We start from the raw sequence: 16761 nt of genomic DNA on the forward strand, positions 1-16761 counted from the left end.
ATACGAGGATACGAGACGGTTCCCTAGGTGGCCGAGTGCGAGAGGCTGCTCACGAGGACAGCATCGCTCGGTCTCTTCCGTCGGATCTCCGTCGCGTAAAGTTATCTCCGAGCATCGGCTGTAGTGTTTGCCTTTTTTACGTGTTTTTTGCGTCAATCAGCAGAATTAAGTGAATAAGCAATGGGTCTAAAGCAAACGAGTGCAAACAAGGGTAGTGAAAAGAAAAAGTGTATGATGACAATCGAGATAAAGCATGAAATAATCGAAAAACATGAGAGTGGTGTACGAGTGACTGAGCTAGCTCGCCTATATGAGAGGAGTACATCAACAATATGTACCATCTTCAAGCATAAAGATGCTATAAAGAAGGAAATCAGAGACATGTTAGCGAAATGGCAGGAGTTTTCTGATTTTATACAAAAGAGGCACCCGGACAAGTTGGTGTGTGGTCGTGCGTTAGCCTTTTGTGACGACACTTGTGTACGTCATTTTCGAAACATTCTGAATGGGAGACAGAAGCAAACATCCCTAGATAGGTTTCATTTTAAAAGGCGGACAAAAAGTGAAGGTCAAAGGGAGTCAAAAAGCGAGGCAAAAAGAGCCAAGCCGGAAGAAGAAAAGTAAAAAAATGAAAATTAAAACAAAATTAGAATTAAGTTTAGTCTAATTTAAGATTAACATTTATTTTTAAGTGTGTTTACCGTAAGCTAATTTCATTCAAGTTAAATTTAAAGTTTGTTAAGTTGTGTTAAAAAAGGGTAGCGTACCGAACGTGTTGCCGCCAAGTCTCTGTCCTCCTCTTTCTCTCTCTCTCCTCCTCCGCACACACCGCTGTTAGCTGCTACCGTTTGTCTAGAAGGTAAGAACTCCATAATAATGTCACATTTTATTGCAGATCATAACCAGTACATTGGTATTTGTTATTTTATGAGCGTGTGTTGTGAATTAGAACAATTAAGAATTTGTTTTTCCACTATAATATACTGTTTTTAGGTGTTTTTTCAGAGGGTGGGAACAGATTAATTTTTAGTTATTTTATATGGGAAAAATTGATCCGAGATACAAGCGGAATGACGTACAAGCTTGAGTCCCGGAATGCATTAAACTCGTATCTCAAGGTATTACTGTAATGGGAGTCTGAATACCTTAATAATAAATAAAAAATTAATAGCAAAAATAACTTTTACAATAGGCAATTGCAAAAATCAAAACTAGAATTATTTGTGAAACAGTGCCTCCTAATCGTCATCATAGACGTTTTTACACCAGATTTTTTCCTTGATTGGGTAAGAAGTTGGAAAAAAGTAACTCCTATCAGGTACAAGTCTTCCAAATGCATATACTTATGAATTGTTCCTAACAATCCTAAGTAGTCTCAGTGGGGTGTGCATCGGACCCGTTTGGGGTGAATTTTTCTGGAAGACAGTGCATCAGCTGCCCTGATATCTCGTGTTGTCCACTTTCCCAAAAGTTATTTTGTCGCGAGCTGTATTCCTGCACCGACAACTGTACTTCGTGGACTTTTTTGATGACATTATCATCTTGTTCCCAGAAGAAGCAGAAGAGAAAGAGGAGGATGTAGATTTGGATGAGGAAGGGGAATGAATTGCTTCTTCCTCTTACCATCTTTCTCCTCAGATTTTGCAAGCAGAAATCACAGACGATAACTAAATTTGCGTTTAAGTTTAAAATTTGGCCAAAAAATATGCGGACAAAAATATATTATGCTAGCATGGTCTTACTCGTGTGGGCATTTGGCACATGTAGCGTATATAATTTTAGAGAAGGGCTCACCACTGTTTTGTAAATAACCCTGAAATATAAAGATTATGTCCATACGACCTCCAGTGTTGAGGGAAATTACTTCTTAAAGTTGATACAGTACTTATGCATACTAAAATATAATCAACGGATCTCTACCATGAAGAAATGGAAGGCCTTAATTCTTTGTCTGCTCCTTTATATATTTATAATTTTTATTTTATGGTCCTGCAGAAAGATGCATAAAGTGTTGGACGATAACTAAATATGCCAAAAGTGTAAAATTTGGCCAGAAAGTAAGTAGACGAGAATACATTTTTCTAGCTACGTCTTACCCGTGGACATTTGGTACAAGTAGTGTATACAGTATAATTTTGGATTTAAGGGAAAGGGCTCACCACTGCTTAGTAAGTAACACTGAAATATAATGAAAATACCCTTATGATCCCCAGTGGTGGGGAAAATTACCATTGAGATACTACTGCTAGATGGTACTACATTGGATCCTTCTCTTTGGTTATGGTTCATTTTCCCTTTGCATACTGACATCCACACTGAATAGTCTGGCCTATTCTTTAATATTCTCCTCTGCCCTCATACACCAGACAACACAGATTACCAAACAATTCTTCTTCACTCAAGGGGTTACTGTACTAATTGTTCAGTGGCCACTTTCCTCTTGGTAAGGGTAGAGGAGAGACTTCAGCTATGGTAAGCAGCTCTTCTAGGAGAAGGACACTCCAAAATTAAACCATTGTTCTCTAGTCTTGTGTAGTGCCATAGCCTCTGTACCATGGTCTTCCACTGTCTCGGGTTAGAGTTCTCTTGCTTGAGGAAACACTCAAGCACACTATTCTACCTTATTTCTCTTCCTCTTGTTTTATTAAAGTTTTTATAGTTTATATTGGAGATATTTATTTTATTTACTCTTAAAATATTCTATTTTCCTTTTTTCCTTTCTTCACTGGGCTATTTATCCTGTTGGAGCCTCTGGGTTTATAGCTTCCTGCTTTCCCAACTAGGGTTGTAGTTTAGCTAGTAATAATAATAATAATAATATAATAATAATAATAATGATGAAAAGCCTATACTTATGTATAATAAAGTAAAACATACAAATCTCTGCAAAGAAAAGAAATTGAAGCCTAATTTCTGAAAACATGAAATTTTCTGAGAAAAATGGCTACTACTTTCTAGAATATTAATAGGTGTTCCTGTGCAAAATACACACCTTATGCTCTTTACTGTGGAGTATTATTTCAACAAAGCTGTAACCAGCCGATAAGCTTTTTGTCAGGGTGTAACTACCCACTCTAGTTAGCGGAGGCGGGAGCGGGGTAGGTTAACCCCTACTGCTCACACCAGCACTAGCGACTAACAGTTACTTTATTTCAGCTCGGTAGAGTAAAGACGTAGTCTTTTTCTCCTGTCAACCATTTTAACCGGTTAAGGTTAAATGCAACTGGCCTAATACTTAATAAATTTCCTTTTGAGCTGTCATCCTTACACGTGTTCCCCGTGCAAGTGGCCTAATGCTTAATAAATTTCCTTTTGAGCTGCCTTCCTTACATGAGTTCCGTGTGCAAGGAAGGTAGCAAGAGGTCTTTGGCCTCCACCTCTGCTGCTCACCCACCGTTGGTTCTGCTTCGGCAGTCGGGCGTTCGCAGTGGCTGACAGGAACTCCTCGAGTCCTTGGAGTGACTTGTCACGGGACTGCAATGTCTCTGGAACGAGTTTCGACTTCGTTCCGGAGGTTGTACGGGTTGCTGTTCCTCTAGCCGGGTTTGCCCGAAGGGAGGAAATGCAACCAACCTCTATGACAGAGAGGTTCACCTCCAAGTGTTGCGAAGTCCAACCTGCCAAGGAAGGACGATGCAACACCCTTCCAAGCTGCAGTTCCCTTATCAGTGAGACAATGCACTATGGGAAGGAGGAGTTGATCGATCCTCTCTTTTGCGAGAGGAGAGATCTTCTCCAGCATTCCTTTCTGAGCGGCAGCTCCCTCCTCTGCGAGGTGATGCGCCATCGGAAGGAGGAGTTGATCGATCCTCTCTTTTACGAGAGAAGAAATCTTCTCCAACACCCATCTGAATGACAGTTCCTGTGTTCGCGAAGCGATGGGCCTTTGGAAGGAGTTGATCTATACTCTCTTGCGAGAGGAGAGATCTTCCCCAACACTCCCTTCTGAATGGCCCCTCCACGAGGATCCCGCTGAAAGGTATTGGACTCGTGACGGAACTTAAATTCGTCCATGCCCCGTCCTTGTTCTTTGGAACTTGTCGATAATTGACTTGGGTGAATGCTTACAATTCCTACTCACCCCCTCTGTACCCTCAAGGTACGAAATGAGTCTAGTTCCATTTCCCTCTGGGATATTTTCCGCAGGTGGAGATGACTGCTGGCCACTTGCGGCCACCTCCTTCCCCATCGATGAGTCTCGTAGGTCTTAACTCTTCTGGGTTATTGCCACATTGTACTTTTGCCTCATAGTTTCTAACTCTAACGAGGAAGGAACAGCCGATCTTCAAATCTAGCACAGCCTTTTTTGTTCCCTTCCCAGGGGATGATATAAAACTACACACCACCCCCCTTTTTTTTTTGGGTGGTAGGAGTATTAAGAGGAGAGGCGAGGGAAATTCTCTCCTCTTGCGAAACTCTTGCATTGTGTGAAACCCTCGCTCTAGTAACCATCGCAAGTTTGCCCGAGGCGAGGGTTTGCAAGACGCAAGCCTTTGTACCCGGCCATGGCGAGTTTGTCAAACCCTTCTTGCCATAGCTAGAGTAGTGAACGCTACTGGGTCTAGCCGGAAAAGAGATTGCTGGTGGTTTATAATTCTTGTTCATTGATTCTCGCCGGCGTTCGTGGGCGATTGCCAGTGCTATGTGGACGCTCACCAGCGTTCGCTGGCCACCTTATATGAATTTGCCTAGTGTTTGTGTTCTTTGCATTCTGGGACAACAAACCTTTTATGCAAGACTTTGCTTCTGCATGGGTGTCTCTTGAAGCATGGGTCTCTCGGCCCTGAGAAGTTTTACATAACTACAGATGTTTGTTAAACCTCTACGCTTTACTACTGACAGGACTCTTACAGTCCCTGTAGCTAATCCTACTGACGGATCACACAGGACCCCTCGCCAAACTCCCGTGGTAGATTTGGGGATTGACTTAAATGGATCTCCGGCTCATGAACAAGTGATCCAAGTTGAACAAAGAGCGTTCTTCTCCCAGGGGTTTCACAAATGCAAGTTGTTTGCCAACCCCTCCGAGTGACCGAGGTCATCTACAGGGGCAGAGAATTCACAGTTCAGCTACAAAGAGCATGCACATCATCACATCTCATCCTTGGTGGGTCTTTATGATCTACGCGAATCCGAACATACATCCGGACTCGGGCGTTACGTCATCATTGCACGACTATGTTTCTCATCAAAGAACTTCCGAGCTTCTATAGTCAGCTTTCCTATAGAATTCTCCAGTATTCGACCTCTCCTGGAATAAGTTTGTTAAAACAAACTCCATTCAGCAGGGAGACAGCAGTATGGTCAAACAAGTGGTAAGACCACAGGACTCCTTATGCATGCTGGACCCCTAGGATACATACTTCCAGAGACCAGTACATCCATCACCAAGGAAGTACCTGAGGATCATTGAGGCAATACCAGTTCAAGGTGCGATGCTTTGGTCTTTCAACAGCACCTCAGGTCTTCTCGAGAGTTTTTACCCTACTGTTAACCTAAGCCTACAGGATCGGCATCCATCTCCTAAGACTCCAGGACGATTGGCTGATCCTAGCAGACTCGGCGGCTACCCTTTTTCAATACCGAGATGAACTCCCTGAATTTGCTGCGATCTGAAGATTGTGGTAAATCTCAATAAGTAATCCCAGTTTCCTTAATGGAAACAGGTATTCCTAGGTATGATCATCAACACCATCCTGCATGAAGTCTTCCCCCAGATGACGGGATCCAGAGGCGGAAGGAGGTGGCAAGTCTCTTCCCAAAACGATGCGCTCCCAGCCAGCAGTGGTTAAGTCTCGTAGGTCACAGTTTGACTTTGGTTTGTCTAGTCTGCAACTACTCCTACGAATCCAATCTCTTCAGTGGCAGCCAGATTCCACATGGTTCAGCACGAGGAATCTCCAAATACTCTGGAACCTATGGAACCCGAGCAGAAGATGAACCCGAGATGGAGGGTGACGGAGGAGATTCTCTGCCGAGGGGTCAACCTCCTCGTCCCTTCCCCTGAATTGATGTACAGTATCCTTTCAGATGCATCAAAAGAAATCGGGAGGACCACATGCTGCACCACACACCCTCTGGGCTCTGGTCAGAGTCCAAAACGTCCCATCGCATAAATCTCCTCTAGGTGAGGGCAGCCTTCCTAGCTTTACAGTAGTTCCTTCAGTTCCGGGGGGGGGGGGGGCCTCACTCGGTCGTGTTAACAAGAGACAACATGGCTTACATAGAACAAACAAGGTAGGGCACCAGCCACGTTGAGATACTACCACGAGAGTATCTATTACATTGCACCCTTCTCTCTGGTTACGGTTCATTTTTCCTTTGCCCACACATACACCGAATAGTCTGGCCTATTCCTTACAGATTCTCCTCTGTCCTCATACACCTGACAACACTGACATTACCAAACAATTCCTCTTCATCCAAAGGGTTAACTACTGAGGGTAGAAGAGACTCTTTAGGTATGGTAAGCAGATCTTCTAGGAGAGGGACACTCCAAAATCAAACCATTGCTCTCTAGTCTTGGGTAGTGCCATAGCCTCTGTACCATGGTCTTCCACTGTCTTGGGTTAGAGTTCTCTTGCTCGAGGGTACACACGGGCACACTATTCTATCTTATTTCTCTTCCTCCTGTTTTGTTAAAGTTTTTATAGTTTATATAGGAAATATTTATTTTGGTAATGTTGCTGTTCTTAAAATATTTTATTTTTCCTTGTTTCCTTTCCTCACTGGGCTACTTTTCCCTGTTGGAGCCCTTGGGCTTATAGCATCTTGCTTTTCCAACTAGAATTGTAGCTTAGCTAATAATAATAATAATGATAATAATAATAATACCTTTTTTGTAGCATCTTTGCTGTCTAGCAGTGGGAATGTTGAAATGGGCAAAAGACAACCTGGTGTCCCTATCAGCTTGCCTCATTCCAGACAAAAGGAATGTACTCTTGGACATCTGAGCAAAAGCGACTCAAATAGGAGCATCCGAGTGGTCTTTTAATCATCCAGTAGCCAATAAAATCCTGTCTTCATGGGGTTCCACGGCTGTGGATTTGTTTGTGATGTTCTTGAACAACAGGCTCCCACTCTACTGCTCCCTGGTTCTGGATCCTAAGGCTATCTGGCAAGATGCATTCCTGCAATGGTGGGACAATATTGATGTCTACGCCTTTCCCCCTTTCTTTCTGATAAGAAGCGTACTCAACAACACCAGATCATCTAAGAACCTGTCAATGACCCTCACAGCTCTGCTTTGACATGCTGCTGAATGGTTTCTGGACCTTTTTCAGCTCCTGACGGAAGTCCCGAGAGAACTTCCTCCACGACACGACTTATCCAGACAGCTACATGTGAACATCTTTCACAAAGCAGTAGTATCCTTACGAATTCATGCCTGGAGACTATCCAGCATCTCTCTCAGAGAAGCTTTTCACAGCAAGTTGTGAATAGGATGTTCCGGATTTCTCTGGAAAATCTTCAGCTACCGTTTATCAGGCTAAGTGGACTGCCTTCTGTGGTTGGTGTCATGGATGGGGGTATCTCTCCCTTCGATGCCAGTTTCTAGAAATTGCGGAGTTCTTATGATGCCTTCATGAGGAAAAACTCCTCTTGGTCTCGGCGGTGGAAAGCTACCACTGGGTCTTGAGCCATGCCTTTACTCTGGAAGGAGTTAACATTTCCTCTTCCTTGGTATTGAATCTAATCATACGGAGTCTTGAGCCTACCTGTCCTCAGTCAGATTTAAACCTCCATGGATTGTAGCTTTTGTCCTTCGGGTACTGAAGGGTGCCCCCAACGATCCAGGATGCAAGCATCAGATCTTCACCTGACCTTAAAGACGGTTTTCCTGTTCACGTTGTCTTTGGCTAAGAGAGTTGGCGAACTCCATGGTCTTTTCATTAACCTCTCCCATTCAAGGCGATTGGAAGAGGTAATACTTAACTTCGTCCTTGTGTCTCTCTCCAGAGCTAAAAACTCGGCAGCTATGGATCCAAGATTTGAACTCTTGCTGATTGAGAGTCTTTGTAGTGTAACCAATGATCCAGATCTACTGCAACTTTGCCAGGGAGGAGCGTGAGGTGCTACCTCAAGAGAACTAAAGGAGCTCACCCCCGAGTGGCAGTGTACTGTAGTGGTTTGCAAACTTTGGCCAGATAGCACAAACTTGCCTAGTATCCGAATGCTGACCACACCCCAACTTCTCACTACACAAAAAATACGTAGGAAAACTCAGAGATCTGGGCAAAAGGTAAATAGTCAAGAGTGAACTGGGCCCTTGGCACCATCCCTTGATTTTATACTGGGCAAGGGGACCCAGCTAGAACCTCAGAACTTCTTAATAACTTTTTCTAGTGTACACAGTTCTTCAGAACAATGGCATAGCTCTATTTACTGAAGGTAAGATTTTTTTTTCAAGTTTAAGTGAACATAAGGAATATCAGGAGAGAAAAAACTTAATAAAATAATTTGTAGGCTGGAATGTATTGAAAAAGATTATTAAAAAAGTTTATCAATATAAAAATGAAAAATAAAGGTACAGTAACTATAAATGAAAGTCTTACAATAATTAGACTAAAAAATTATATATAAAAAGAAACTGCCTGGACGTTGGACACTCCCATAACAATTAATAATTTAAAGATAATCTATATATACCAATAATAGCTTCTGGACAGTACTATAATGAAGTTACTACTGGTTATCCTATAATAGAATATACGTTTTTTTTCCAGTACCACCTCTTCCAACTACCTATTGATAAAGTAAACATCACCGTATGGCTTATTTCACTAAACTGTACAGTGTACTAGTATCCTTAGAATCCTCCACAGTAAAAAAAACTCAATTCTGATCACAATCTTGAACACTACACATCTATCATTAATGCACTCTTTACATGGCAATTCCTGACAAGTCACTTCACAAATTTTGTAAAATCTCTACTGGATGACTTCCTTGCATCATTGCAAATACCTTATCAAATGTGGTAATTTCAGTTCACGTAACTCTAATCTCCGAAAGGTTGCACTTCATATTATAGGTTGACAGGTATTAATCAAATGGTTTTATGCTATGAATATGTCATCTTAATGCACTTAATGAATAATAATGATAAGGGAATCAACCATTGTACGTAACTTACAAGTTGTCCAGGTAACATACTACAATATTTACAGTGACTTTATAAAGCAATACCTGATAAAAGGCAGAAAATGTTTCTTGTCGTTGATCTAGCACTTCATCCCACTGGTAGCAGTATTAGTTACGGTCACTGTTATGGTAAGAGGGGGATACCAGAGCAACACATCTCAAAGATGTCTCGTTCCAGTCTCCATGTTCACACTCTATGGAAACAGTACACCATCCTCCTTCTGTGGACATCAGGTAAGACAAAGAAAAATAATGCTTAATTGCAAACACCAAGGAACATGGCTGCATCCCTGTTCTACTGCAGAGCAAACCGCCTTGTGCTTAGCAGCTACCTGAATCCCTACTGAATGTAGAGCGCAATGTTAATTGCCTATTAAGAAAATAGAAAAACATACTACAATATTTTGTTAGATGGGCTCGAGGATCTTTAAACAAAAGGTCAAGAGAAGGATCACCAAGAATAGGTTCTCGGCTTGGATTCGCAAGGTCATAAAACGAGGCATTGAATCCTGTTCCTTCTCCTTAGTCGAAGAGACCTAGAGCTCTTGACATTAGGGCCATAGGTACATCTCTAGCGTTTAAGAAGAACTTCTCTGTGGTACAGGTCCTAGAAGCCAGTGTGTGTAAGCATCAAACGACCTTCACCGCCCACTTCTTTGGAAGATGTGACCCACAGGTACATGGAGACGTTCTCCATTGGCCGTGTGGTGATTACACAATAAATGGTTAAAACACCTTAGGCTCCTTGATGAACAAGTAGCAGATGGTGGAGGGTAGAGTTTACCCGGGATCAAGTCTGGGATGAATGATAAGGACTGGCTCTTGCTTTCATGTTACCTTTTTGTGGGGAACAGCACTTATAGTACTCTGCAAACTGGCCTCCACTGTCTGCAGGTAAAAACATTTCCCTTGCTTAATGTGGTAAAATATATGTATACATCTTGCGTCCCCATACCCCCTGGCAAGGTGGGATTGGGTAATGGCTATGGCTGATTCAAAGATTCGTATATTTCTGAGAATTTTTACCTAGACTAATCACACTGCTAGTATCACACAATCACACAGATTGCTCAGGCCGCTAGCCATGCTTTACACAGAATGTAGCGAGGTGTCAGGGTTTTCTCCCTGCTACGTACTGAGCATGTAAGGGAAAACCCTGGGTCAAGAACCAGCCAGTTGTTTCGGACTTCCACCCACCTAAAGGATGAGTCTTCCCTAATAAAGAGGTAAGTTTTCTATTCCGGTGTTGGAACAAATGACAAATTTTGGTGTAATTTGTATTTTTTCCAATCATACGAACTTGTAGCTCTTTATACACAAGGGTCCACCATCACCGATCCCCAGTATGTCTTGCCTGCAAGTAAAGTAAAAGTGAAGATAGAACACAGGTGTGTGTGTACAGGGTAGACAGTACTACCCGTTAAACCCCCCCTCCCCCCAGCTAACTAGCGGTGGGTTAGTTACACCTTCCTAAAAGTCTTATGGCTTGATTCAGTTTTGCTGAAAGTATATCCCTAATAAAGAGCTACAGATTTGTATGGTTAGGAAAAATACAAGGTACTTCCAAATTTGTCATTTCATGCTACAGTCAACCTTATTATCATCAAGTATACTACTACTACTACAAGACAAGCTGTAACCCTAGTGGGTAAAGCAATACTGTAAGCCCAACGATGGTATGGGGATACCTTTGTGGTCCACAGGCAGAGTTGTGGATTTGAGTTTGGTTGGAACCATGGGGCATGATAAAGTCCTAAACCCTGATGGTAGTTCAGGAAAAGTACAGGATAAAAGTGAAGGAAAAGAACTTCGTTTCTCATTTAACCTTCTTAGGGAAGTTGGAGGGTGTAAATGTTGAATTCCTCTTGAGGGAGGAGCCTTACCCATCATGCATGAGTAATCATTGCCAGGGCTCTTATCATCCATTGTAACTCAAGTGTTAAGCACAAGTAAAAGGAAGAGGTTTGTGTCTGTGTGAACTACAAAGATTACCCTAGAATTTTTAAAATGTCACTTGCATGATTATTGAATTATGCTCTTAAGTTTTGATAGAAAAGTGAGAGGGCCTTTAGCAGGAAGTTGTTATTTAGCAGTTTATTTATATCACAGGCTTAATTTAAAAGCTCTAAGTGAGGTAAAAGAGTTTTCATAAATTGAGCTAAAAATGGAGTAGGAAAAGGAGGCTGTAGGAAGAGCAGAGTTGGATGTCAAGTAGAGGACAGAAAAATTGCAGCTTGATCTACAATATGTTTCATCTATGTGTTCAAAGATTGCACGTTTGCTTTTTATCGGTGTTCATAGCTTAATGGTTTTCACTAAATGACATGTATACACTGAGAATTACTTAAGTATCTTATCGTGGTGTACAGTACTGAAAACTGCTATTCATATTTGGCTGTGAAGTCTTGCAATATCATGAAAATGAGAGTGCTTTTTTACATCAGGACTTGAAATGTCATTGCCCATTAATTGTATACTCTTAGTCTTCTAATATTTCTCCCTTACTTCTTGCCTACTATGTGGTAACAATTAGGTAAGGACGAAGGACATGGGAGGCTTTGCCACAACCACAGGGTTTGCTAATGCTGTCATCGCCAACCTCAGCCATTGAGAAAGGAAATTTCAAATTTGATCTCAGTTTGCTTAAGATGCTAGTCACAATAACAAAGTTGTTAGAAAACTACAATACATTTTATGTTTTGGTCATATTTCATAACATAGACAACTGCTACTTCATAGTTATGTATCAGTGTATATTACTAGCAAAATGACCTTTTGTAGATATGTCCTACGATTATTTTCTCATTTAATAACAGTTCCAACTTTCAAGCCCAAAAAGTTCTGCTGTTTTTCTAGACATTTGTCTTGTGTGAATAATATTGTATGTCTAGGAACTTGTAGGAGTTTGCTTAAATTCAGTCAACTTAATGTGGATGTTTAGATTGCCTGTTTTAGAATTTGCCATTTGCCAAATTCCTCTAAAGTGTGGAATTTATTTTTTATTTCATTTATAGGCATTACTTGAGTGCATGGAAAATATTTAACCTAAATTTCCAGGGTTACGATTTCTGCAAGCATGTTATATTGCAAAATTAGCCTGGCACTCAATTTTTGTGAATCATATGCTACAGATAGTGATTCTTTTTAGTCATCAATTTTCTTTACAAAATTATGCAGCTGGACTTCATAATTGCTGTTACCTGATTGTAAATGCCATGGATTGATTCACTGAAAGTTAGCTATCACAAGGTTATTTAGTGCATGGTAAATTCAATTTCTCATTTTGTTTAAGATACTCAAGTCATTAGCACTAAATACTATAGTCATTAGCACTGATATTTTTGCATGATAATTTTTATTTACTGTGTGTATTAACCTTGTAAAGTATAATGCATGCTAATAGAGCAGATGTAACCTCAGTTTGTTTTCACCTTTTTCCATGTAGGTTCGTACGAAGGATATGGGAGGCCACTCTACTACATTCGACTTTTCACGAGCGGTTATTTCCAACTTACGTTACTAATTTTAAAAAGTGGTCTGGGTAACTCCTTTATGTAATTTTGTTTTATTAAGAAATCTCAGATATTATTATAGACAGAACTTTGTTTTCCTGCAGGTATACCATAACCAAAATTCATGTCTTGAATTAACTCAGGTTTTCTGGATATGGTTTTGGTATGGTGTATTATTTTCTATGGAACCAAACACTCAAAGTCTACCTAATACATAATTACAGTATTTGAGAGATACACTTATACTGAAGACTTAGCAAGGATATTTAGTTTAATTTTTACAAATTGTTTAAATCTTGTTTTAATAGATTTTTAAGGTTATTGACCAGTACCGTATTGGGCTTGTCAAAAGCATTATTGCTTAATATTTTTAGAAAGATTTTTTTTAAAATCATGGACTAGCTTCTAAAGCACTGTAGTAGCAGAGTTGATTTTTGTAGTCAAGTAGTACTTGAAGACTGTAGAAGTATCAAATGATAAAAAAGAAATGTGTAGAAGTATTAAAGGATGAAAAAAATTGTTATTTTGTGAAAGGTTGAACCATTTTACAAAACATATTTTTTAAATTTATTTATGATGTATGTATATAAGATGTAAATAAAGCACTGTAATACACTGGTTATACACAAAACATTTTTCTTTCTTTTAAATCCTCCATTTGCTGAGTGGAAATTAATTAAACTAATCATTTCTAGGTGTCCAGAAGTATTGCAAATGGTTATCCTGAATTTGATGGCCAGATGGTGAAAATTAAGGTAAATTCCTATATACTCTCTTGGGTAATTTGATAACTTTTCTTTACATTTTCTTATACTGTTTTTCAATGCAAAAGAAGTACTCTGGTTTTAGAACAACTGTTATCTAATTTATAAGTTTTTTATGATAACCTACTTGTGACTAATTTTAGTATTTTCAAATTGTCAGGGGGTTATAATTTCAGGCATTCTATAGTCTTCATACAATACTAGCAAAACCATCCATGTGACCATTATTTGTGTGATAAAAACAAATAAGGCAAAGAAGTCAGGTTATTGATAAATGTTTCTTAGATCTGCGACCCATTATTGGAAAAAGCTGTTTATTCTTCTTTCACCATACCATAAAAGTGAGAGGATACTGATTGAGGTAATTCTCTATGACACTGATTTGCTATTAACAGAGACAAGATCAAGGAACAGGATATGTTGATTTAATTGTTACCCAGAGTAGCTTAGTGCCATGTTGTTAAGTTTGTTACCAGATGATAGAAATACTGGCTAAAGAATCCATTTATCAACTACAGTGCAATATTCACTTTGGTTAGTGCATATACAGTAAAGGGTACAGTATTATTATTATTATTATTATTATTATTGTTATTATTATTATTATTATTATTATTATTATTATTAGTTAAACTGCAACCCTAGTTGGAAAAGCACAGTACTACAAGTCCAAGTGCTTCAACAGGGAAAATAATCAGTGAGGAAATGAAATTGGTAATAAACTGTAAATGAGAGCTAATGATTAAAGAATATAAAATATCTTAAGATTAGTGACATCATTAAAATAGATTTGTCATCCATAAACTCTTGAGAGAATTATGTCAACCTGTTCAACACTAAAACATTCGCTGCAAATTTGAACTTCTAGGGTTCCACTGATTCAACTGCCTGATGAGGAAGATCATTCCATAATCTGGTCATAGCTGGAATTAAACTTTTAGAATACAGTATTTTTTTAGTGTTGAGCCTTATGATGGAGAGGGAAATACTGTTAGAATTAACTGCATACTTAGTACTATGTACAGGATGGGAAAGTCTAAATGTAAAGAATGGTCAGAATTATAAAAAATCTTAGGTAACAGGCATAAAGAACTACTTGATTGATGGTGCCAGTGACTAATATCAAGACCAGGAATAAGAAATTTAATAGACTGTAAGTTGTTGTTCAATAGATTAAGATGAGAGTCAGCACCTGAAGATCAGACAAGGGAACAGTTCTTGAAGCAAGGTACAATGAAAGACTTAAAACATTTTCCAGGATAGATTTATCATTGAAAACCTTAAAAATTACTCGATAAGCAAGTTTTTGTGCTATTGAATAAGAAATGGAGTGAATGTGTTTCTCAAAAGTAAATTTGCAAATAAGAATCACACCTACAATTTTAAGAGTTGTATATAATTAAGGAAGAAACATTAGGGCACAGATCTGGATTTTGAGGAACCCCCAATCACATTGAGTTTTGTTAGGATTCAACTTTATGTCCCATAGTTTGCACCATGCATTAATTTTAGCTCTTACTCTATTAAGGGATTCAACAATCCCAGATCTACATTCAGGAGATGGAATAGATGCAAAGGGAGTAGCATCATCTGCATAAGCAATGGGCTTGTTTTCTTGGCCAAACTCAGAAGAACACCATATATTATGTTCCAATGCTCACTATGGTGCCCATCAACAGTTACTCATTGCAACCTATTAATTAAAAATTCAATAATGGTACCAAGAAAAGGCCCACCTACTCTCAACTGTTTGAGTTTGAAAACATGAGCATCATGATTAACACAGTCAAAGGAAGCACTAATATCAAGATCAATGATATGAACTTCCTGACCAAAATCAAGGGATTTCTGTACAGCATTGGAAGTTGTAAGAAGGGTATCACGTGCTTCAAGGCCGTCGGGAAAACCAAATTACTAACTAGGGAACAGATCATTGCCTACAGCATAGCTATTTAGATGTTTTGCTAAAAGACATTTAAAAAAACTAGATAATATGGGAGCTATGGTAATTGGGTCGTCGTCGGCGCCCACTCGTGTCCGAGTATTGGGTTCTGTCGTTAGCCATCAGCCTCCTATAGAAAGAGATGAAGAAGGGTGGAGGAAACGACAGAATGCCAGTAGCTAGGTATATTGTTTTGGGTGGTCGTGGCTTTGCAACGGCCACGCACACACACTTGGCCCACATCATTTTCACCGCGGCTCAAGACATATGAGACAGGCGGCTTCTCCGATGTTGGTTGCATCGGGCTGCCGGGTTCTTGTTATGTCAAGGCCCGCCTTGTTGCCTGCCCGACAGGCATTGCCCTCTTCCGCCGGTGCTGGGAAGCTCCGCCGTTGGGGTCTTGTTTGGTTTGATTTTGGAGTTTTCCTTCTCCTAGCCTTTGCCTATCTTAAAATAAAGGAGAAGGCCTATAGGGGTCCAGTCTTGGTCTGGTCTCTCAGAACTGGCCTTAGCGGTATGGTTGAGCCTGCCAGGGTGGATAAACTACCCCTCCGCCATTGCCCAGCCCATCATTGGGACACTCAAGCCCCTCTACTGCAGCAAAGTGCTGGACCTTGGTGGAAGACTGTGGGCATGGGTAGAGCTGCCACAAACACATTGCCCTAATGGAGTAACATTACCAATTTTCTAATATGTGCAAAAAGAATCTATTCATGCTAAATTTTGAGAAAATTCAGACATCTTAGGAACTAAGAGATCAGCAGTTTTTATAAACATCAAAGGAAAAAAACACTTTGTCTACATGTCCATAAACATCAAGGTCCAAAGGAAAATAGGAATGAGAAAGATTAAGTTTCTTATTACAGTTCTCTGCTTACTGTCAAACACATCAGCCAAAAGGGTTGCCGTTTCCTTTGGACAGTGAGTGACAGCCATTTGGTTTAAGTAAAGGAGGAATTGTTAAGCTTACACCAAAGAGTGCAGATTCAATGGTAGCCCAACACTTATTTAACTGGATTGTACCTGAGAAGGTTTCTTTTGTGGTCAAATTGTATTGAAAGTGCTCATATGCCTCGTGATGTAATTATTTACAGAATAAGTGAAGCGTATGTATTTCATAGCGCATGGTTATGTTTGATTTTAGTGTATAAAAACATTTTAAAGCAATTATGAAGAAGTGAATTTGGAGCAAAGTGTGATGGGATATGAGATTGTTGATGTCGAGAGGAAAATAGTTTTCCTTACTCAAATCAACAAGGAATGTTTGGTCCCTTCCTGTCATTGTCAATACTAAATCAATCTGCCGTAGATCAGAAATGATAATACAGCTCATGATGGAAAGAATGTTAATGATTAGATCATAAACTTCTACCCCACCTGTGTACCATATTCTTTAAAG

The 16761-nt window shown here is 39.8% G+C and overlaps 1 protein-coding gene across 2 annotated transcripts in view; it reads left to right on the forward strand.

Annotated features, from left to right (window-relative positions):
* The window catches only part of Idh3b (isocitrate dehydrogenase [NAD] subunit beta, mitochondrial), a 68350-nt gene extending 55063 nt beyond the window's left edge, over window positions 1-13287 (forward strand). The window contains exon 7 of one of the 2 annotated variants that reach the window (XM_068388912.1): window positions 11678-12583. In XM_068388912.1, coding sequence (XP_068245013.1) covers window positions 11678-11755 — 78 coding nt within the window. In that variant the 3' untranslated portion in view covers window positions 11756-12583. The other variant, XM_068388905.1, reaches the window with a different exon arrangement.
* Window positions 13288-16761: the final 3474 nt, after the last annotated feature.

The sequence above is a fragment of the Palaemon carinicauda genome, chromosome 1, assembly GCF_036898095.1.
Source record: "Palaemon carinicauda isolate YSFRI2023 chromosome 1, ASM3689809v2, whole genome shotgun sequence".
Classification (NCBI taxonomy): domain Eukaryota; kingdom Metazoa; phylum Arthropoda; class Malacostraca; order Decapoda; family Palaemonidae; genus Palaemon; species Palaemon carinicauda.